The sequence below is a fragment of the Trachemys scripta genome, chromosome 7, assembly GCF_013100865.1.
Source record: "Trachemys scripta elegans isolate TJP31775 chromosome 7, CAS_Tse_1.0, whole genome shotgun sequence".
Taxonomy (NCBI): Eukaryota; Metazoa; Chordata; order Testudines; family Emydidae; genus Trachemys; species Trachemys scripta.
In genome coordinates, this window is record NC_048304.1 from 30,529,901 (window position 1) to 30,553,172 (window position 23,272).

General features: G+C 46.2%; 2 protein-coding genes across 4 annotated transcripts in view; one reads left to right on the plus strand and one right to left on the minus strand.

Moving 5' to 3' along the window:
- The window catches only part of MACROD1 (mono-ADP ribosylhydrolase 1), a 186,039-nt gene that overhangs the window by 33,217 nt on the left and 129,550 nt on the right, over nt 1–23,272 (plus strand). The gene's annotated exons all lie outside the window — the stretch shown is intronic.
- Nucleotides 9,341–23,272, minus strand: part of FLRT1 (fibronectin leucine rich transmembrane protein 1) — a 77,932-nt gene continuing 64,000 nt past the window's right edge. The window contains exon 4 of the mRNA XM_034776303.1: nt 9,341–13,283. Coding sequence (XP_034632194.1) covers nt 11,251–13,236 — 1,986 coding nt within the window. The 5' untranslated portion in view covers nt 13,237–13,283 and the 3' untranslated portion in view covers nt 9,341–11,250. The remainder of the gene's footprint in view (nt 13,284–23,272) is intronic.

Here is a 23,272-nt window from a genome sequence, read left to right on the forward strand (position 1 = left end):
CTCACATCACCCGCTTGCACCATGGCCTAACACCCTTCCCCTCACATCGCCCATTACATCATGGCCAATGCCTGTCCCCTGATCTGTTACAGGATCTGGAGTTTTTTTGCCTGGCATCCAGAGAGGTAGGGGTGGCCATAGATATGACTGGGGATGGATAAATGAAAGGATGGATAGATGGAGTGCTGTGTACACCGATACATAGAGGGGTGTTTATGGCGATGGGTGGATAGAAGGGTGATATGGGGATAGAGAAAAATGTGTACAGAGATGGATGAATAGATAGAAGAGTATATATGGAGACAGATGGATGGATAGATAGAGGTTGGTTTTAGGAGCTGCCTTGATATTTATACACTAACATCACTCTGGCCTTGGGGATGGAAATGCTTATCTGTTCTCAGGGCCACTGTGCAGTGCTTTGGGGAGAAAAAGCAACATATAATTCCCTTGGTAGCTCTCTTCCAACTCACGCTCCAAGCCTACCCTAGCACCAATCCATTTTTATTCCTCTACACGACAGTGCCTTCCTTTTAATTTTGTAGTTGCACACTTAGCCTCACCCACCAGGTGAGGAGAGAATGACTCAAACCACCGTAAAAGTTAAATCTTTCTATTTTATTTCAAGAAAGGACAAGGAAAGAATTTTTTTCTTTTAAACTCGTACTTTTTTTTTGTCCATTTGTTTTGTTTTTTTGTTTTTATATGAAAAAAAAAGGGGGACAAAGGAACACATTCATCTCAGACGTTGAAAATTTCAAGGCACCTAAAGGAAAGAGGCCAAAGGGCGCGCAATGAGTGCACTTTGGTTTCTCAGAAAAGAACCCTTATTTTGGTGGCGAGGAGACAGGATAACCAGGCTGGCCTCCATCCGCGCCTGGCTCAGCAGATGCACGGAAGAAGAAAAGGGATGGACGAGTGGGGGGATTGTGGTCCCGCTGATGTGAAGATACAGATTTTGAATATAATGCTGAACTGATTCTGTTTGATGGTGCTGTTTGAGGTCCGATGGATCCCTTGCAGTTTGCAAGGGACTGAACTGAGTCTGTTTGATGATGCTATGCGAGGTCCAGTTTGCAACGAGCTGACCTGAATCTTTTAACGATGCTACATAAGGGGTTGACTTCCTTTTGCAGCTGTGTTGAGCTGTTGAATGTCCGTTGGCTGCGTGCCAGTCCAATTCTGAGCTGGATTATGTGGGGGAATGGAAAGCTAGCTGCTCCTTGGGGCGACTGGTTTGCATGTCAATTGACAGCCATGAAGATGACAGCTACAATACTAGCCATGCTCCTCGCTCTATGCAATACTTTCCCTGTCTATTAACTACCCCAAAACTTGGTTAAGGCAGACTTATGGTTGCCTGCTGCTGTCATGTGCCCTTCCAGAATATGCAAAGTGGCTAAACTTACATTAAGAACATGCAAATTTAAACTTCCCAAACCCAGGAAATGGGTGTGGAGAAAGAGGGAGGGATGAGTGAATGGATAGATCGATAGAAAGATGTGTATGCAGATAGGTAGATGGATAAAAGGGTGTGTGGGGGCTGGATAGATAGAGAAGGGTGTGTGTGGGGATGGATAGAAGATAGAGGGGAGTGTTTGGGGATGGATAGAGGTGTATTAATGTATACCTCACTCCCACCACCCAACCTTAACTCTGCCCTCTTTACCTCACTCTCGCTTTACTTTAACCAACTGCTTGGAGTTTACAGCTCCAAAAGTTCTAGTCCTGTCATAGCTTTTCTTGCAACAACCAGTGAAAATAAGGTTTTGAAGGCTTAGAGTGGTAGGGGGAGTGGGTGCTGTTTAGATAGTGCCCCCAGCTGTAAGAGCAGCATTATGCAAAGGCTACAGTGTATTGTAAATTCTGAAATGGATACTGGTGTATTTAAACATAGGCCAGATAGGAGCTGGAACTCCTAGGCCTCTTTAGATACATTTGTTTCTGCTTTGCATTCCCCAGCCTCAAAGACAATCCTGTTGTTTGTTTACTAGTCATGTAGAAAAATTCATCCAGGCCTCCCTGGAATTGTAACTGCGGTGCTAAAAAGCCAGATGCCCTGCCAACCATGGTCTGATGCCACTGGTTTTGATACCAGCCCCCATCCAGACTACAACACAACCAGGAGCAAAGCTTGTAGAACTTACTTAGGTAAAGCTGCCATTGACGTCAAAATGAAATGGGCCCCGTTTCTTGTCTCCCTGAATGTCACACAAAGTGCTACCTAATTAGAATGGGTAATATTTACATTCTCACTTTGCACTGGTGGAAATGAGTGCACAAGAGTCAAGTCAACAAAGAACCAAGCCAGTATCTGATGATCTCATAACAACAATCTTAAGGAACAAAAATCAATGTCTCCTCTACTCTAAGTTTCTGTCCATCAAACTGAGGATGAGAAGGGGATTAACATTCCTTGATAAGGAAAGAAATTGTTTGTAAAGGCTGCATCACTGATTGCGAGCATAAGGGTCCTGATTCTGATCAGCGTTACACCAGTGTAAATCGGGAGTAATTCCCAATGCAGTCAGCGAGTCCCACCAGTGTCAAAGTGGGAGTTATGTCCGTTTCAAGTTGGGAGTCCCACCATTTCAAGATGAGAGTCACACTGGTGTCAAATTCTGGGATTCACACCAGTTTCAAACTGGGGGTTACACTGTTGTCAAACTGATGGCACCCAGATCAGGGACAAGGATATTTCTATTAACTCGTCTAATATGACCATCAGAACAGGGCTTGTGGTGCTTGCTTGAATTAAGTAGTTCAAAGGGTGACTCTCACCCTAAAGCCTTGTTTTTAAAACATCAGGTCTGATGATTTGAACCTTTGAAAGATTCAAAGAGGGATTGGACGTTTGGATAACAAGAATATCCAGAGTTAGAATAGTGAATGCCAACAAAATGAGCATTAGAAGGGATATTAAAACTCATGCTTCAGGGCTTAAACCGATCTCTATTAGGGATTGTAGAGGGTAGATTATCCCACATCTGCCTACTGCAAGGATACTTCTGAAGAATCTGGCCAGGATACTGGGCTACATGGCCCACGGGTCTGATTTAGTCTTTTGATTCCTATGTTCGGGATGTATTTTAAACTGTTTGGGAACACTGTGTCACAAACAGATGAAATGAGATCGATTCAGAGTGCTAGCCTTCAATCTCATCTCGATGACTGAGGTGAAAATGGGCCACCATTCCACCAGATTGTCTTTGCTTTGAAGGTCAAAGAGGAGGGACAACTCTGTTCCCACAACTTATTAAAAATAACGATACTTTGCACTTTTGTAGCACTTCCCAGCAAGAAGCAATTTACAAGCATTAGGTAATTTAGTCTCACAATCCCTGTTTTACTCTTGGGGGAAACTGAGGCACACAGAGGGTATGTGGCTTGCCCAGTGTCATGGAGTGAGTCAACAACAGAGCTGGGAGTAGAACCCAGGAGTCCTGTGTCACAGCCCATTTGCTCTAACCACTAAATCTCATTCACTTTCCAGAACTAGTAATAGAACCCAGGAGTCTTGATTCCCAGTCCTATCCCCCCAACCCTAGTCAATAGATCATGCCCAGATACCTGCCGCAGAAAGAATAAAGTAGCTAAGCTTATTCTAAGGGAGGAGAAAAGCTTTAGGGGGGGACCTCTATTAAGAAAACACCTAAGTGACCTATGAGCCCAAGTCCCATTTGTAAAAGTGACTTAGGGCCAGATTTACCAAGGTATTTAGGCACCTACAGATGCAGGTAGATGCCTAGTGAGAATTTTAAAGGCTTCTAAGCAGGTTAGGCACCTAACTCCCAGTGAAAGGCAATGGGATTTAGGCACCTAGCTCATTTAGGCACATTTAAAAATCCTAGTAGGTACCCATCTGCATCTTTAGGTGCTTAAATACTAGAGCTGGCCAAAAAATGGAATTTCCATTCTGTGAACAATTCAAAAATATTTTGTTTTGATAAGGTCAAAATGTCTTGTTTAGACTTTTATACAATCTGATACTAGAATATAAAAACACAGCATCAAAACCAAGCCTTTCACCCTTTTTGAAGCAAAGCATTTTGGATAATTTCCTACAAAAATGCTGATGAAATCCAGCAAAAAGTTCTGATTTAATCCAGTCAGCATATTCCGACAGAAAACTAGTTTGTATGAAAATTTTTGATCAGGTTTGCTTAATACCTTTGGAGCTTAAATCCTATTGTCTTTCAGTGAGACTTAGGCTCCATATTGCCTACATCATTTTTAAATATGGCTATTTGGCTCCTAAGTCACTTAGGCACATTTGAAAATTTTACCCCATCTCTCTCTAAACTCCCAAGGATGAGGGAGGGATGAGATAAATTGCTCCAGATTCTCGGATTGCAAAAACCACCCCCTGCAAAAATGGAAGGGAACAAGAAGAAAATTTAAGAAGCCAGTGAAGAATTCAGGCCAAACGATCATGTGCTATTCAAAGAACGGTGACTGCTGTTACTCAAAGTAAAAGCCCTAGGCAGCTATGAAGCTGGATGGCATAAGTGAGTTAAACAGATAGCGCAATGTGTGCGTTGGGGGAGTGATGTCTAGTAGTGAGGATAGATTGCAAGGTACAGAGACCGTCTGGGATGAGACTGCTTCCTCAGAGAATTTTTGTGCTTGTCTTTAGGCTCAAGATTCCACCTGGATCAAATATTGATGGTGGAAGCTACAGGGCTCGACTCCTGTTCGTTCATACTAGTGCAAAGCGACTGTGAAATGTTCTGGTTGGTCTCATGACTGCTTTGCCCTTGGCATTTGCAGGATTGGGCCCCTGCAGGGTGGCCAGATAGCAAGTGTGAAAAATCAAGACCGGGGTGGGCGGTAATAAGTGCCTATATAAGACAAAGCCCCGAATATTGACACTGTCCCTATAAAATTGGGACATCTGGTCACCCTAGGCAGAAGGAGCCAATCCTTGGCAAACATAAAAAAAATCCATATTTGGTGTCACCTTTAAGTGGCTTAGTTTCAGCTAATGAGTTTAGCAGCTGAATTTTTTGGCAACAAACAAATAAATAAATAAATAAAGGAAAACCATTTGCATTTTAAAACACTTTTTTACCCGTTTAAATGGCTCTGTCTTAAATTATGGCAGCTTTGCAAGCTGAGCTGTAAATTGTTACTGTAAACTCCAGGTGCGGGGAGGGGAAAGACATAAGCCAAACATGCTCGAATCACCTGAATTAATGAGCGCCAGGCTTGCATTGTGCTAAACGTGTCCTCTTGGAGCGCCAGTTCAAATTAGCTCTGTTTGTTAAGTACTGTGTGTAGAGTTAAACACTTAATAAAATTACACTTCGTGGGAGGTGGAATGCCGGAACTGAGGGCTGGATCCTTTCATGCAGTGTTAATCATATAAATATAAACGCTGCTGTATGCCTTTCTTTTGTCGTCTTTTACCTTGCCAGGGTTGTGAATGGAAAGAAAGAGCAATAAGACTTTTCCCACTTTAAAATGACTCTTTTGAACTTTGTGAATAAATATCCCTCCACCCTATCCCTTGGTTGTTATGGCAAGTGGCTAATTAGCTGCATACATTTGCATCGGGACAGACCAGTGGCATAATCAGCTGGGGAAGCTGTATTTTCCAAGGAACATCAGAGCCAAGCTTTGCTGGAATTACAGTTGCAGTTTGCAAGGGGTAAAAGCAGATTTGGGCACAAGGGCAGATCTGGGGGTTTGTCTGTAATGCAGGTTGCACTCCTGGATTCTCATAACTGCCAGCTCTTATTTAAAAAAAGTCTCCATCTCTCCTGGTTATAGAGAAGAACGTGACATCTGGAAGACAAATAAAAGGATCCCCACCTTTTTAAAACCTGCTTTTTGAATGCTTGCATTTGGACAGACAGTGTGGTCTTATGAATCCCACTGCACTGGGATTCAGGAGACCAGGCGTCTATTCCTTGGTCTGCCACTGGCCTGCTGCATGACCTTAGGCAAGTCACTTCCCCCCTCTGTACCTCAGTTTCCCACCTCTAAAATGGGGATAATGCTATTTATCCTTTGTAAAGTCCTTTGAGATCTACTGATGAAAAGGGTTATATAAATGCTAGGGATTGTTACTAACTCAGATTAAAATCACCATACTCTCTATTGCTCTGTCTGTATCCGGGTTTCTTATTTTACACTTAGATTGTAAGCTCTTTGAAGCAGGGACTTGTGTCTTTTTCTGTGTTTGTACAGCTCCTGGCACACTGGGGTCCTGGTCCATGAATGGGGCTCCAATAATACAAATAATAAATAGTAATAATTGTTGCCACTCTGGTTGTAGATGAGATGAGATTAGCACAATTTTGATTATAAGCAAGATTTAAGACCTGGTCTTCAGACAAATCAGTGCAAACATCTGTGGAGATGTCCTTATATCAGTTTAAACCGGGCTCATATTGATTTAGATGGTGTTGATAAATGTAGAGCTTGGCTCTCCACAGAAGTTGTACCGATTTAGCTAAAGATGTTAATGTTAAACCGATATAGTTAAATGGTTGCGACTGTGTGTGGACTATACTCCATTGGTTTGATCCCAGAAGGGGCAATTAGATCATCTAGTCTGACCTCCTGCATAACACAGGCCATAACATTTCACCCAGTTCTCTCTGTACTGAGCCCAGCAACTTGCCGTTTGGCTAAAGCATCTTCCAGCAAGGCAGTCAGTCTGAATTTGGAGACACCAAGAGATGGAGAATTTCATCCCCTGGGAGTTTGTTCCAGTGGTTAATCACTTGCACTGTGAAAGATTGGTGTCTTATTTCTAATTGGAATGTGTCTGACTTTAACTTCCAGCCACTGGGTCTTGTTCTGCCCTCCTTTGCTAGATTAAAGAGCCCTTTAGGACCTGTGATTTTCTCCCCATGAATGTATCTGCTTACTAGTAATCAAGTCACCTCTTGATCTTTTTGATAAGCTAAACAGTTTGAACTTATGAAGTCTCTCACTGGCAGGCATTTTTTTCAGTCCTTGGACCATTTTTGTGGGTCTTCTCTGCACCCTCTCCAATTTTTTAATATCCCTTTTAAAATATGGCCTTCTGAACTGGACACAGTACTCCAGTATCATTCTCGCCACCTCATATACAGGATTGATATAAACCAGGTTCAGATCGAAGTAAGAATATCCACTCTTAGGCTATACTGGTGCAACCTTCCCATATACACAATGCCGTACAAGCACAAGTCAAACCAATATAAACCAGTTTCAAACTGATATAAGTGTGTTCACACAGTTTGCTCCAGTTTAACTAAACCATTTTCGATATGTGACCCAAAGTGGCTTGTTTCTAGGAAGGCAATGTGTTCTAATGGATGTCGCAAAGGATTAGGATTCAGGACACCTGGTTCTATTCCCACCTCTTCCACTGACCTGCTGTGTGACCTTGGGCAAATCACTTCCCCTCTCTCTGCCTCTGTTTCCCCTCCCACTCTTTGTCTATTTAGATGTAAGCTCTTTGGGGCAGGAGCTGTCTTTCATTATGTATCTGTGTATTGCACAGGATGATGTGGCCTTGATCTTGGTCAGGGCTCTCCACTAGTTTTTACTTTAACCTACTAATGTGTGTTAAAACTACAGACTGCTTTGTCTTCACTAGGATATTAATTCATGTTAGCTAGCACACCTTTTTTCCTAATGAAAATGCACCCATTGGGGCTTGTCTAGCATGTGCTCGAGTGCTTTGGTGAATTGGGTCTAAATGCAGGACACATTGCCCTGCGGCCAACTGTTGTCCTTTATGCCTATGCAAAATGGGTGTGAAATGCCACCTAAATCAGAACAGCAGATCACTTTGCACTGGGGTAGTGACAAAACAAGACACAGGACAATGCAGAATCAAATCTTTTAGCCACTTCCCTTACTTGGAATTATTCTCCCCCACCCCCCTTGGAACTGAAAGACAGGGGAGTTTTATTCTGTATCCTTGGGGGTTATCAGGTCTAGAATTTGTTTAGTTTTAGCATTTGTTGTTTTGTCATAAGCAGGTAAAAGTGTTTTATGTGCGCTTGTTTTAGCTATTAAAGGATGAAAGCCACTGGGTGGGAGAGCCATCAGCAAGGAGGCAGCGTCTTTTACAGATATTGCTAATGGGATATTTATTGCCGGCTCTCCAATCAGCAAAATAATTGTATTTATTCCTATTCTCCAGAATCAAGGATTTGCAACTTTGTGTGTGTGTGTATGTATGAAATAATAACAGATTATTAAACAACCAATTTGTAAGCCCCTAGAGGATAATAGGGTACTAAGTAACAGGCAACATGGATTTGTCAAGAATATATCACGCCAAACCAACCTAATTTCCTTCTTTCACTGGATTACTGGCCTAGTGGATGGGGGGAAGTGGTAGACATAGATCTTAATATTAGGCTTTTGACACGGTCCCACAGGACACTCTCATAAGAAAACTAGGGAAATGTGGTCTAGATGAAATTACTTTAAGGTGGGTGCACAACTTGTTGAAGAACTGAATTAAAAAAGTAATTCAACGGTATGCCATCAAACTGGGAGGGTTTGTCTAGTGGGGTCCTGCAGGGTCTGTCCTGGATCTGGTACTGTTCAATATGTTCATTAATGACTTGGATAACAGTGGAGAATATCCTTATGAAATTTGTGGATGACACCAAGCTGGGAGGGGTTCAAAATACTTTATGACTTTGACAAATTGGAGAACTGGTCTAAACCACTCAGATGAAATTCACAAAAGACAAGTGCAAAGTACTACATTTAGGAGGGGAAAAATGAAATGCACAACTACAAAATGGGGCAGAACCATCTAGGTGGTAGTTCTGTCAAAAAGGACCTGGAAATGATAGGGGACACAAACTGAATATGAATCCACTATGTGATGCAGTTGCAGAAAAGGTTAATATCATTGTGTCATAGGTAAGACATTGGAGTAAGTGTTGTACTCTCCTTAGCACTGGTGAGACCTCAGCTGGAGATCTGTGTCCAGTTCTGGATGCCAAACTTTAGGAAGATGTGGACAAACTGGATAGAATCCAGAGGAGAGCTACAAAAACGATAAAAGATTTAGTAAACCTGACCTATGAAGAAAAAAAACTGGGCATGTTTAGTCTTGAGAAACAAGTCTGAGGGGGGACCTGATAATAGTCTTCCAATATGTAAAGGGCTGTTATAAAGAGGACGGGGATCAATTGTTCTCCATGTCCACTGAAGGTAGGACAAGAAATCATGGGCTTAATCTGCTGCAAGGGAGATTTGGGTTAGATGTTAGGAAAAACTTTCTAATAAGAAGAATAGTTAAGCACTGGAACAGGCTTCCAAGGGAGGTTGTGGAATCCCCATCATTGGAGATTTTTCAGAACGGGTTGGACAAACACCTGTCTTAGATGGTCCTGCCTCAGCATTGGGGGATAGACTAGCTGGCCTTGCAAGGTCCCTTCCAACCCTACATTGCTATGATTCTATGGAAGAGAGACCGACGTGTGTGTGTGTGTGTGTGAAAGAGAGAGATTGGCTCTGTATGTGTGTTTTCATACACACATGTGTGCATGTACTGTGTGTGTGTGGCGGAGGCAAGTGAATTTTCATGCCTAGGCTGGTACAGCCCTCTCACTGATTCCCCTGGGCCTCTTTCAGCAACTTCAGATCCCGTGTCCAGTCTGTGATGACCTTATGAGCCTCTGAGATCTGGCGCTTCGGCTGCTAGTGACAAAGGCCCACGTGCCGTAGTTAGCACCAGGGCATTGCCATGCACCTTCCACAAACCCTGCTCTGAGATACAGCCTCACAGGAGCACAGTGGCACTGCAGCGGATTCCTTATACCTGTGTTCCAGCCCAGGGCTAGGCCTATGCACCTGAAGGAGTGGAGTCTAGTGGTTAGAGCAGGGGGACATTGGGAATTAGGATGCCTGGATTCTATCCCCAGCTCTGCTGGAGTGTAATACTGTGTCCTTTCACTTGACCTCTCTCTGCACAAGGCTGGGTGTCACACACATTTCCTAAAACATTCAGGCCCAAACCCATGGAATTGCACCCAATAGCTCCTGTCCTGATTTCAGACCTGGGTGTAATTTTAAAACCTTTGAATGTTAATAAAAGGAGAAGAGAGTTAAAAGTCAAGGCTGGGTTTTCCAAGGAAGATAGATGAGGGTTAATTGGGGCTGCTTATATATCTTTGTGACTTCCTGAGCAAACCTGCCTGGTCCTCCTCTTAAAAAGAAAGTAACATTGTGGCTTTGATTCAAGCAATTCTAACCATCTCGGCAGGATTCTCCCAAACCAGCGGTGACCCAGACTGGGTTTTTCCTAGCACCATGGGCCCTCTGTGCATTCCTGCCTCCCAATACCTGGCCCAAAAGGCAGAAACTTCCACCAAAGCCTATTGTGCTGAAATCTGAATCAAAATCCACTTCTTCCCCCAAATATATGTGACCCAATAGAACCTGAGATACATTTGGACATCAGCATCCCGCATCTTTTCCCTTGGAAGCCATCACCCGAGCTGTCTGGAAGAAAATGATGATGAGGAAGTTTGTGTGTGTGTGTGTGCATATATATATATATATATATATATGCAATTTGTTTTTTTTGCTATGGACAAAGCTATGAATTGAATTAGATAATTTTTCTAGTTGAAATGTCTGGAGCTAACCAAGGGGTCCAATTCAATTGTCCGTGCCCATGAACTATGCTGCAATATGGAATATTTTCCCATTTTCCCCCCCAGCTTTGGGAGAAGGGGAAAATCCAAATCCATTCGCTCTTAACGAAACAGTCGATGAAGGCGGTGTAAAAAGTAAAACCAAAAAACCAGTTATGGGAATAAAAACAGGAAAGGGTTGGAAGTAGATCCCATTAAAATGAGCGTAAAATCCTCCTTCTCTCCTATCTGAAGCAGGGATGGCTGAACCATCAACGGTCAGCAGTCAGGAATGACAGTTGTGTGTTGAATTTTTTTTTCTTTTATAACCTAACTCCTGAAAAAGAAAATAGATTTACACCAGAGGAAAGATATGAACAGGTAGCTTTTTCGCCTCGATCCATAACAATCCATGAGCATGTGTTGTTTGTTTGAAATCTGGAATATTAAATATAAATTATGTCTTTTTTTTTTAATTTTTAACCACCCCTTGTTTTTCTACAAAATAGTTTTTCCCTCCCTTCTCCCCAGTGCCTGCCACTCAAGCCGTTTCTGGTAGGGAAAATAGTTTCTCCTCAATTTGTAAGCCACCAGGTGGCAGCGGCATGGGGCGTTGTGAGGGTTGAGAGGGAGCGATGGTTCTCCATCATGTATAGGTGTAATCTATGTCTGGGATGCCGCCTTCTCTATATCCACGGGTTGTGCCGTAGCCGATGGTATGGGTGCTTTTGTATAAGCTGGTGCCGTTGGATGGGAATATCGTGTGGATTACGTATTCCTCCTTGGCTCGGTGTGGGTTGATGGGAAGCATCTGCAGCCCAGGACCTCGGATCTCCAGGATGGAGTTGTCCTTCTTGGTACCCGATTCGACGTAGTCGTCTTTTTTCCGGCTGCCCCTGCTGTAGGCCCTCTCCCGCGTCAGCAGCTCGCCCGTCCGGTGGACATACCAGCAAATGGCTGCCAAGACCAGGAAGAGGAAGACTAAGGCCACCGCCCCGCCAATGATCCCTGCCAGAGGCAGCCCAGCCATTGGGTCGACGTTCTGCTCCCGGTTGAGGGTTGTGGTGGGGCTGTAGGTGTCAGCTGTCTCTGCTTTGGCGCACACTGGTGTTTCATCTGCCACATAGGTGCTGCCTGTCTCCATGGTGACCATGCAGATGATGTAAGTGGACTTGGGCTCCAAGGCCGTTAGCAAGTACTCAGTCTTGTCCCCTTGCACCAGGGTCTCGGTGATGGAGCCTACCGCTGGGCTGTGACCCAGACGCAGCCAGCTGAGCCGGAAGGAAGCTGCAGGCAGCATGGCCTTCCAGCTAATCTGGATGCTGTCGGCTGTCAGTGGCTTGACATTGAGAACCAAGGCCTTAGTGCCGGTCCCTGTGGCCATGGGGTAGTCAATATTGGAGTCTGGCAGGCGGATCCCAGGTCGCTTGGCCTTGAGGGTGAAGAGGGAGCCCTGAGGTGTGGTGACAGCTGCGTGGCTGGTGGTAGTCTTGGCCGCCACTGCGTTGCCCTGTGCACCTGCCTCAAAGCACTCATCCATCTCGTTGGTGATGTCCTTGATGGCCATGCCTCTCACTTTATCCGGCCCTTGACACATCAGCCCCCTCACGTTGACCACTGAGGCCCGGGCCTTGACCCAGTCCCTCAGCCACATGAGGTTGCAACCACAGAACCAAGGGTTGTTCCTGAGCAGCAGCTGGGTCAGGCTCTCCAGGTCATCAAACAGGCCCTTGGGCAGAGTGGTGAGGTTGTTGTTGGACAAGTCCAGCCTCTCGAGCTCCTTCATTTTGGAGAGGGTGTTGTAGGGGATGTGGCTGATGGCATTATCCTGGAGGTACAGCTTCTGCAGGTGGGAGCTGGGCAGATTGAGCGGAGGGGCAGCCAGAGAGTTGCGGACCAGGGACAGCTCGCTGAGGTTCTGAAGCCGACTGAAGGTGTCGTCGGCAATGCGCTGGTTGGCCAACAGGTTCCCATCCAGCACCAGCCGCCGCAGGCTGTTCAGCCCTTTGAAGGCATGCAGCGGGATGGTGGAGATGCGGTTGTCATCCAGCCGCAGCTCCTCCAAGGTGCGAGGCAGGCCAGACGGGATGCTGCTGAGGTGGTTGCGGGACAGGAAGAGCAGCTTGAGGCGGGTGCTGTCAGCAAAGGCGTCGTCCTCAATGCTGACAGTAGAGACGGAGTTGTCATCCAGGTGGAGCTTCTCCAGCAGGGGGATGCGGGCCAGGGAGTCACGAGCAATGGTGCGCACGTTGTTGTCCTGGAGATGCAGCTCCCTCAGCGAGCGTGGCAGGTTGACGGGGAACTCGTCCAGGTCGTTCTCATAGAGATAGATCACCTGGACGTTGAGTTTGGACTTGAGGTTGGAGGGGATGCCGGCGTTGTTGATCTGGTTGTTCTGTAGGTACAGGGTGGTGGCATCGTCAGGGATGTCGGCTGGGATGGAAGTCAGGCCCCGGTCGTTGCAGTAGATGAAGCCGTTGTCGCAGCGGCACACCGAGGGGCAGGAGGCGCCACTGGCCATCACCTCGCTCAGGAAGGCCACCAGGCCATAGCACAGCAGGAGCCAGTCACGCAGGTCCATGGCTGACGCTGTGGTCACCACTGTGGAGGTCACCGTGGATGCTGTTGTCATTGCGCCGGGGGTGGTGGGGAGTGGACCCTGGGTTACACCTTTGGGACCTGTAGAGGGGAGAGAAATGGGAGGAGCCTGAATTATGGAGGTGGAGCTACATGGGGGATTAGAGATGGGGTAGGCCTGCAACATGGGAATGGGGGCTGAGCATTGCGTGTTCTTTCTATCAATCGATCAATTGATCTATCAGGTCAGGCACTGCATAGACTCCCACCAAGATCAGGGCCCCGTTATGCTGGCTCTTCACAGACACACAGCAAAAGGCAGTCCCTGAAGACCTTAGACTCACAGACAAAGAGTCGTGAAGGAAACAGAGAGGCAGTGACTTGCCCAAGGTCACCCAGCAAGTCAGTGGCAGAGCCAGGAACAGAATCCAAGTGTCTGGAGTCCTAGTCCAGTGCCTTGACCAATAGATCACACCACCTCACAACAAAGTCTCAGTCAGCTGATAGGTACATCTATTTTTGATTATTTAAAAATAAAATCACAAAGCTAAAAATCCCAACGAAACTTCTCCATGGTCCATGGTCCAGATAAAATCTCTTTTTTTTTTCCTTTTACAACCCAAAAAGCAGATCCCCATGTCAATTAAAAAATCCAACACCACTAATGCACCCCCCCCCACCTCACTTTGCTTCCAGCACTAAATCTTCCCCCGGCATCTGTCAGGCTGCAAAATCTGCTGCAGAAGACGTATAAATCCATGTTAATAAGAGCTTTCTAATGGCAACGCTGACACGCCAGCTTCCAGCTGCCTCAGAGATATAGCCACAACACTGCATACATTAGAAGCAGATAACAGAGACGTGCGCACATTCCCGCTACCTGCATGCATTTGTCTCTCCTTGTCGCTCAGCCACCCACTCGTCCCATCGTTCCTCTCGGTAAAGGGTGTCAGAGAGAAATGAATGCACTGCAGATTTGTGTCTTTCAGGGGATCTGAGATTTACACATTATTAGTGGTGTTACGGTAGCACATAGTTATAGATCCGTCGATCAAATTGATAGTGTTGGCACTGCACAGAGCCCACTGAGATCGGGTTCCCATTGTGCTGGGCGCTGCACAGAAACACAGTGAGAGACATCCCTTACCCCAAAGATCTTGCAGTCTAAGACCTCCTGTGTACACAGTGTTTGTCTCAGTACAATTATGTGGATTGTGGGATGACTTTTTACTGATGTAGTGATACCGGCATAGCCATTAGTGTGGAGGCATGTACACAGGGTGCCTAGCACAATAGGGCCCTGGTCCATGGCTGCGGCTCCTAGGCACTATGATACTGGGAGAGAGAGGAATAGAATCCAGGTGTCTGGACTCTCATGCCCCTGCTTTAACCACTAGACCACACTAGAACCCAGGGATTCAGCACATCCTGCTGCAACCAGTAGACCCCACTCTCCTTCCAGAGCTGGGACTAGAACCATGGTGTCCTGACGCCCAGCCCTGCTACTCTAACCACTATAATTTTAACCATGTGTATTATAAGAGTGTTTACGGAGCAGCCAAGATTGGGCCCCCATTGTGCTAGGCACTGTGTACGTGTACACACACACACACACACACACACACACACACACACACACACACCCACACCCACACCCTCCCTACCTACCTACCTACCTACCTACCTCCTTCTCTCCCTCCCTCTCTCTCCAGGTTGAAAGGCCACAGGACGGCCCTGGAATAATTCCTGGTTGAACTAGAGTTAAGCAGAGATGGCTGAATTTCTGAGGCTGTGTAACAATAGCTGCATGTCACCTTGTATGTGTGTGTGGATCCTAGTTAGTTACCACTTTGCACACTACCTATGTTGGCTCAGGATTGTAATAGAGTTGAGATTGTATCTTGCACTGTGGCGTGATGGATAATGGTGGAGTTTATGGAGTCACGGACCAGAGCGCTCCTGCTTCCTGTCTCTATTGCAGACACTCATCTTCCTGCCTTAGCATCCTTCCTGCTGCGTTAGCACCCAGCCTCTGAGTTTCACAACTGCTCGACAACAGATCTTTGCAGAGGAGAGAGCGTCCGGGCCACAGGGCACTTTGTTGCAAGGCCACGTCCTTTGGCTGCTCTTTTATGTCCTGTTGTTTATATTTCATGGTTTATGTAGCCTATCAAATTAAGTGCAGTAAATCGCTTGGTTTTATGGGTAGGTTTTATTTGCCTGGATCCCTGCGTAGCTGGGAGAGGGATGCTGTGGAGTAGATGTGGACAGGGGATTGCATGGTGGTAAAGCAATGGGAGGGTTGTGCCTAGATTAGAGGTCCCCAAACTGTGGGGCGCACTCCCCTAGAGGTAAGGGAGGCACGAGGTAAATTTTGGGGACCATTGTCCTAGATGATGTCTGCACTAGGGAGGGGAGTAATCCCCATTCCAGGAACACCTCCCATAACTCAGACTCATGGGCACACACCCTGCCCCAGTTTCAATGCCCCTTAACACAGGGGCTTTACCCTAAGGCCAAAGCTTTGAAGGATTCTTTCTTTTTCTTTCTATTGCAGTTTAGCTCTCCCTCTCTGTCCCCATACACACCCCTTTACCTATCCATCCATATCCATGCACAGTCTCTTTCTCTCGCTATCCCTTCCCAAACACACCTCTCTCACCTATCCATTCATCCGCCTACACACTCCTATCTATCTATCTATCTATCTATCTATCCCTAACCTTCCTTCCTTGTGGCTGTGTCTCTGGCCCCCAGCTTGGCTGCGGTGAAAGGCTGTCGGTTTAGAACAGTGCCAGTGAATTCTACCGCAGGTTATGCTTTACAGGGACTCACCACGGGCCCTTTCACCTCACCTGAGTTAAACTCCGTCCAATGTTATTTTTTTACAAGGCCTTTACATGGAAGATTTGAGCCAGCAAGGTCTCCTGCTGGGCCAGTGCCCATTAAATCACTAGGAACCACTCACTTTGCTTGAGTTCATTATGCATTCGGCTCCTCTATAAATTTTACATTTCTTTTTTTTCTTCCCTGTCTCCTTTTTCCCCGGCTCACTCTTAGTTTTGGCCATTTCCTCCATTATGAGACATAAAATCCTTTATGGTTCAATATCTCTCACTGCCAAATAAGGGTCTCATTTCCCAATCTCTTTTGGCCCCTGCTGCTTCTTTGAAGACAAACTGTGGATATTTTTTCCTATTCCTCCCTTAAAATTGCTTTGAACAATTTTTCTTAACCTCTTGCAAAGGACAGTACATCAGAACTAACCCGCACTGAGCTTTACAACTAGTAATGCAGTGGTTATGGCAATAGCTTTGGAGTTGGGAGTCCCAGGTTCAATTCCTGCTCTCCCACAGACTTCTTGGGGGACCTGAGGCACATCACTGAACTGCTCTGTGCCTCAGTTTTCCCAATCTGTAAAATGGGGATAGCACTGCCCCACCTAGTGGAGGGTTGAGAAGATAAATACATTAAATGATTGTGAAGTACTCAGGTATGATGGTAACAGAGGGCGAGATTGGGTGCCTTACATAAATAGTCTCAATTGCAGTGAATGGGTTGGCTGGACCACTGGTCTGACCTAAGGAAGTGGCGGATAGATCGGCCCATTGGTCTGATCTGAGGCAGCAAGGATGGTGCAGGGATACGGTGTTGGATGGGCCCCATCAAAATGAATTTATGTTGATTTCACACTTTTTTTTTTGTTTCAGAAAGAAACAAAAAAAATTCTGAAAAAATCAAAACAGTCAGTTTTGACATTTTCAACAGGAAACATTTTGATGTCAGCCTCAACATTTATTTTAATTTCATTTTTTAAACTTCAAAACGGTTTAAAAAGGTTCAGATTCAAAATGGCATGCTTTGATTTTGTCGAAACCAAGTGTTTTGTTCAACCTGAAACAGTTTTCCCCCCTGACTTTCCAATTCACCGACAATTTAATTTTTTTTAATTTTTGGTCTGACCTGAAATGACTTTTGTTTTTTACTTTTCAAAACTGCCAATGAACCGAAAAATCCATTGTTCATCCACTTGATGGGACCATAAAAGTTCCTCAAATAGTTAAAGATGCTTTATTAATGCTCTTGCCGTTCAGAGAGTCAAACGGTTTCTTGGGCCTGATCACAGCTTGCTCTGGTTTTGTGCAAAGAGTTTGCACCATGCAGAATAAATGTAAAGCAGCTGCAGACTGCAAGGGAAGGATGGTGCAGGGGTAAATGTGCAAGCCTGAGATATAGGAGACCTGGGTGGGGATTTAGGCTCCTGAGAATGGCACTTAGGCCAGTTCTAAACTTGGAAGACTTTGCCAGTCTAGCTCTCCTTTTGGAATCTTGCTAAATTCAGCAGTTTCTGGTGGCAATGAGTTCAGCCTAACTCTCACCGGCACCATGTACCGAGTTAATAATAGCCCCTAGCTCTTCTACAGCACCTTTTAGCAGTAGAACTCAGAGCACTTTACACAGGAGGTCAAGATCATTATCCCCTTCTTACAAATGGGGAAACTGAAGCACGAGGCAGTGAGGTGACTTGTCCAGGGTCACCCAGCAGGCCAGTGGCAGAGCCAGGTATTGAACACAAGTCTCCTGAGTCCGAGTGGAATGCCCTATCCACTAGGCAGCACTGCCTGCCTAGCATCATTAGCCAAAGTCCCATATGGAGGCAGCGTGGACTAGTGACAAGGGCACTAAGGACTGACAGTGCAAGTCAGGAGATCTGGGTGCTAATCTTAACCTCGCTGGGAATAAGGGTCGGGGGTTAACCCAATCACCTCAAGAGGAGGCTGATTTGAACAAAAGGCTGTGAAAATCAGACCATTTTAAGGCATCTCAAACTGGGCCAGCCAAATCCCTTTGGAAAACCTTGCATTGGCTGCCAAGAGTTGGGGGTGAAGGCTGATGGAAGTGTAGCCCCATGATCAATGCAGAGTGATGCTTCTGAGTGGCTGAGCTTTACCATGACACACACCAAAATAAACCATTTGAATTCCTGCAGGAGTCTTTAATCTGCCTAATAATTCATACTGCTGCTAAATCCAACCTGCAGCTTGCCAAGCCCTCTTTGCCTTAGGAAATACGTTTAAAAATTAAAATCTGCCCGTGCATCTTGATGTCCCATCAGGCAACGCTCCTGCATTGCTCTGCAGACAGCGTCTGCCAGTCAGGGAGGAGTAATAAACTCCCAAGCCAGCCTGCAGTTGATAGCCCCTGGGGATCTGGCCCCATTGACTTCAGTGGAATGCCGCCGATTTACACCACCTGGGAATCTGGCCCCATTGACTCCAATGGAGCAACACTGATTTACACCAGCTGGGGATCTGCCCCCACTGCATTTAGAACAATCCATTCACTTCCATTGCAAACCCCTTGCCCAAACTTCCAGCCTTGCATATGGCTATTTATTGGTGTGGGGGCCTTAGTATCTTGTGAGATGCTACCCGTTCCTTTGCAGTGGTGGCATTTCTGTTTTGGCCATAGGTTATTTTGAAGCAAGTGGGCCTGGGGGGTGGGAGGAGAATGCTACAAATCAGGCCTTAATCCAGTGGTTCTCAACCTTTTTTCATTTGCGGACCCCTAACATTTTTCAAATGGAGCTGTGGATCCTTTGGAAATCTTAAACATTGTCTGCGGACCCCAGGTTTAAAACCACTGTTCTATGGTAATGAGACCCTTTCGTGGACTCCTTAGACATTGTCTGCGGACCCCAGGTTGAGAACTGCTGTTAATCCACCTCTTTGCAGGGTGGAGGAATATAAAAATCTGGTGCTTTATTCCATCCCTGAATGCAAGATTCCAACAGTTCTACGCACCGGCTGATGGGAGTTTGAAGGGATCTGTTAGCATTGCTGTGACACTCCAATACTTTAAACTCAGTTTTCCCCAAAGCTCAACTCCTTGCTCTGCAGTTTATCCCTCTGGGGCCCATCGGCATCCATGCAGACGGCAGAACAGAAGCGACAAGACCTCACTGCCTGTCTTGTGTGTGCCTTTTGCAAAGGCCAAGTCAAGAGACGGGGGAAAGATGAAGGAGGTGGAGGCGAGTGGCGGCGGGGAGAGCGGCCGGAGCTCCAGGGGGAAGCGCAGCGAGCCCCGGCCGGCCGGGGCTCCGCTCTCCCCGGCGGCCAGAGCGCCGGGGGGAGGGCGGCAAGTCCCGGACGGGGCTCCGCTCTCCCCGGCAGCCAGAGCGCTGGGGGGAGGGCGGCGAGCCCCGGCCGTGGCCCCGTTCTCCCCAGCGGCCGGAGCCGGAGCACCGCGCCGCCCCCCTTCAGGTGCCGCCCCAAGCACAAGCTTGGTGGGCTGGTGCCTGGAGCCGGCCCTGCTGGTGAGGATTTCATTGTGGAAAGCGGATGGACTGGGGAGCATGTGTTGGGAGTGTGTGTGCAATGCTGCTAAAAGCCGCTCAGATCTCCCCCACCTAACACTGGGGGAATTGTAGTTCCATTTAGTCATACTGCAAGGATTAATTGGGAAGAGTTGGGTGTGGAATCTGAGCTTTTGTCTGTTTGTTTCACGGGCTCTTTAAAAGGAGAAATGTATTTAAATCAGCCCCCATAGAAACACACATACACAGTGCTGCTTACTCCTGGGTTCTGTCCCCAGCTCTAGGAAGGGAGTGGTGACTTGTGGTTAGAGCAGGGGCCTGGAAGTCAGGACACCCAGGTTCAATTCCTAGCTGCATTCCCTTAAGCCCCTACCACCTCTTTTCAGCTCATCTTCCCCAGGCTGTAAAATGGGGGTGATGATTATGACACCCTCATGTGGATGGTTAAACTTCATTGGTTTAATATTTGAAAAGCACTTTCAAATCTTATTTCCTCTCCCCCTACCAGGGCCGGCTCTGGCTTTTTTGCCACCCAAGGCAAAAAAGTCTCCCGCTGCCCCCCCCCCAGTGCTGCAGGGGAGGGCGCCGAGCCCGGCCGTGGGCCGCTCTCCCCGACCAGCCGGAGCGCCGGGGGATGGGCGGCGAGCCCACCGCGGCTCCGCTGGCGGCCGGAGCCCTGGGAGGAGGGCAGAGAGCCGGCCGGGGCTCCGCTCTCCCCGGCGGCGAGCCCGGCCGGGGCTCTGCTCTCCCCTGGCGGCCAGAGCCGGAGCGCCGCGCCGCCCCCCTCCAGGTGCCGCCCCAAGCACAAGCTTGGTGGGCTGGAGCAGGCCCTGCCCCCTACATCCCCAACGACCGAGTACTGTTACCTTGAGTGTCATTTGCTCAGGACTTCACACCCCCTACTCAGGAAAAGTGCCATGGATTTAGTTAGTACTGATAGTGAGGATGTGATTTTATCCAGTTAAACAGTGGTCAGAATTTGGGATTTCCGTTCTGCAGACATTTCTGACACTTTAAATCGCCGCTGGAGCACTGGGGGGCGTGGGCCAGGCAGCGTGGAAGGGCTGGCTGGGGGATGCTGACCCCCAGCTCCGCCCCTTCCGCCTGAGGCTCCGCCCCATACCGGTAAGTTTTCAATTTTACTTTCACCCCTGACTGTGACCAGTGCTGGTGTCCGCTCTTCAAAAGAGAGTGTGGACTAATTGGAAAAGCTTCTGAAAATTGCAGTAGGAATGATTTGAGGTCTTGAGAATGATTATATATTGTACATAACATAATAGTAAATATGATAAAGTTGAACAAAATATTTTGATAATTTTTTGCTGAAAACATTGATGAAATCAGGACATTCCCATGAAACATTTTGATTTCATTGAATTGGCTTTTTCTGACAGAAGATTGTTCCATTGGAAAACTTCCGACCAACTCTACACAGTGCCCCTTAACTCCATTCTGGGAGGTTAGGCTCAGAGTTATCTGCTTTGCTAGATTTTAAGGCCAGTAAAGGACCACTATTCTAATCTGACCTCCTGCCTAACCAATTGCACATAATCTCTCGGTGGGATTCTGTAGCTAAGAGGGTGAACGTGATCCTTGGGCATATAACAGGGAAATATCAAGTAGGAGTCTAGAGATAGTGTTACCTCTCTACATGGCACTGATGAGACCATTACTGGGATACCGTGTCCAGTTCTGGTGTTCATATTTCAAAAAGGATGTTGACAAACTGGAAAGGGTTTAGAAAATTGCTATGAGAATGATTCAAGGTCTGGAAAACCTGCCTTAGAGTCAGAGACTTAAGATTCTAATTCTGTTTAGTTTCTCCAAGAGAAGGTTAAGAGGTGATGTGACCACGGTCTAGAAGTACCTCCATGGGGAAAAGATTCAGAGAGCAGAGAGAGCGCTCTTGAGTCCATCACACAAAGGCAAGAGACTCAATGGCTATGAGGTGAAGCTAGACAAATTCACACTAGAAATAAGGAGAGGGGGATTAACTATTGGAAGAGCTGACCCAGAGAAAGGGTGGATTCTCCATCACTTAGAGTCTTTGAGTGAGGCTAAAAAAGTCGTACCTTATTTCTGATCTGAATTTGTCTGGTTTCAACTTCCAGCCATTGGATCATGTTAGATCTGTGTCTGCTAGACTGCTGAGCCCAATTTCGGTATCCCATGTAGATACTTAAACTGTGATCAAGTCACCCCTTAACCTTTGGTTTGCTGGAGTCTCTCACTATAAGGCATGTTTTCCAATCCTTGAATTATTATTGCTTTCTCCAATTTATCAACATCCTTTCTGAATTGTGGGCACCAGGATTAGACCGAGGATTCAAGAGCTCTCTGTTCTCAGAAATTTCATCATATAAACTTTCTTATAGGCTGCGATCAAGTCACCACCTAACCTGCTCTTTGATGAGCTAACTAGATTGATTGATTGATCTCCGTAAGTCTCTCACTTTAAGGCAGGTTCTCCAGACTTTGTATCCTTCTTGTGCTTCTTCTCTGGATCCTTTCCAATTTTTCAACCTCCTTTTGAAAGTGTAAACACCAGAATTGGATTTGCCAGACTGGATCAGAGTCAAGGTCCATCTAATCCAGTTTCCTATTTCTCAGAGTGGCTGGTACCAGATGATTCACAGGAAGGGATCAGAATCCAGCAGTGGTCTGATGTGGAGTAATCTCCCCTTTCCTCCCCCATGAAGGTCTCATTCTGGTCTCTTGTACTATCATTGTCTCTGTTTTACAGATGGGGAAACTGAGGCACAGACCGAGACCAAGACTTGCCCATGGTCATGAAGGAGGCCAATGGCAGAGCCAGAAATAGAACCCAGGTGTTCTGCATCCCAGTCTAGTGTGCTATCCACTAAATATCGCCTCCTTATAAATACCTCCCCCATTTATAGACCTGACACTGAACTGCCACTCCTGTAGGTACTCCTTAAAAGTGCCCCATCCAAATCCAACCAACATTATCCTCTCTAAATTGCAAGCAGATGGGATGTTTTATAAATGAGTCGTTCTTTCGTTACCAAGATGCTATCACGGTGCAAAGCAAAGAGTCACCTCAGAGCAGGACAAACTGACTTAGCTGAGATTTTGTCTGATGTTTATCTCTAGGTGTCTTTTTATAGAACTTGTAACATGCCCGCTTCTTAAGGAAAAAAAACAACCCTAGAGTTAATTATTTTGCCAATTTCATGCTGCATGCATTATGCATCGAGCCTTATCTTGGCTGTAATTGCAGACAGGTATGCAAATGCCTTTAAAAAGGGATTGTTAAAAGAAGTTTGCTCAGTTGCATTGTATCCAGTGCTAATAGAAATGAAAATTGCTCCAGTTAATAGAAAATGATACACGTTAGAAGCGGGGTGGGGAAAAGAAAATTCAAATTTGTGTCTGGGGAGGTTAATTATATTGATAGCAACATCTGATATGACAATATTTTTCTAGGGGGAAAATGGTATAATAAGAAGAGGAGTAATTTGGAGCTTCCCTTCATTAGGAGATATCCACATTCCATCTCCCATACTGGGAGTCATTTTGATCAATTTGTTTTTTATCAGGTGTTCGTGGAAACATTTAAATTTAAATACATATGTATGTATAATTAAAAAACGGAAGGAGAAAATGTAAAATGTTAGACTCCGTAATAAAGTAGTGGCAAAATCTGTTCAGTGTAGGATGAAGAAACAGCATGGTCCAGGGTTTACCATGGTATTGTTATTGTATTGTACCCCTAAAAACCTCAACCAAGATCAGGACTCCATTGTACCAGATG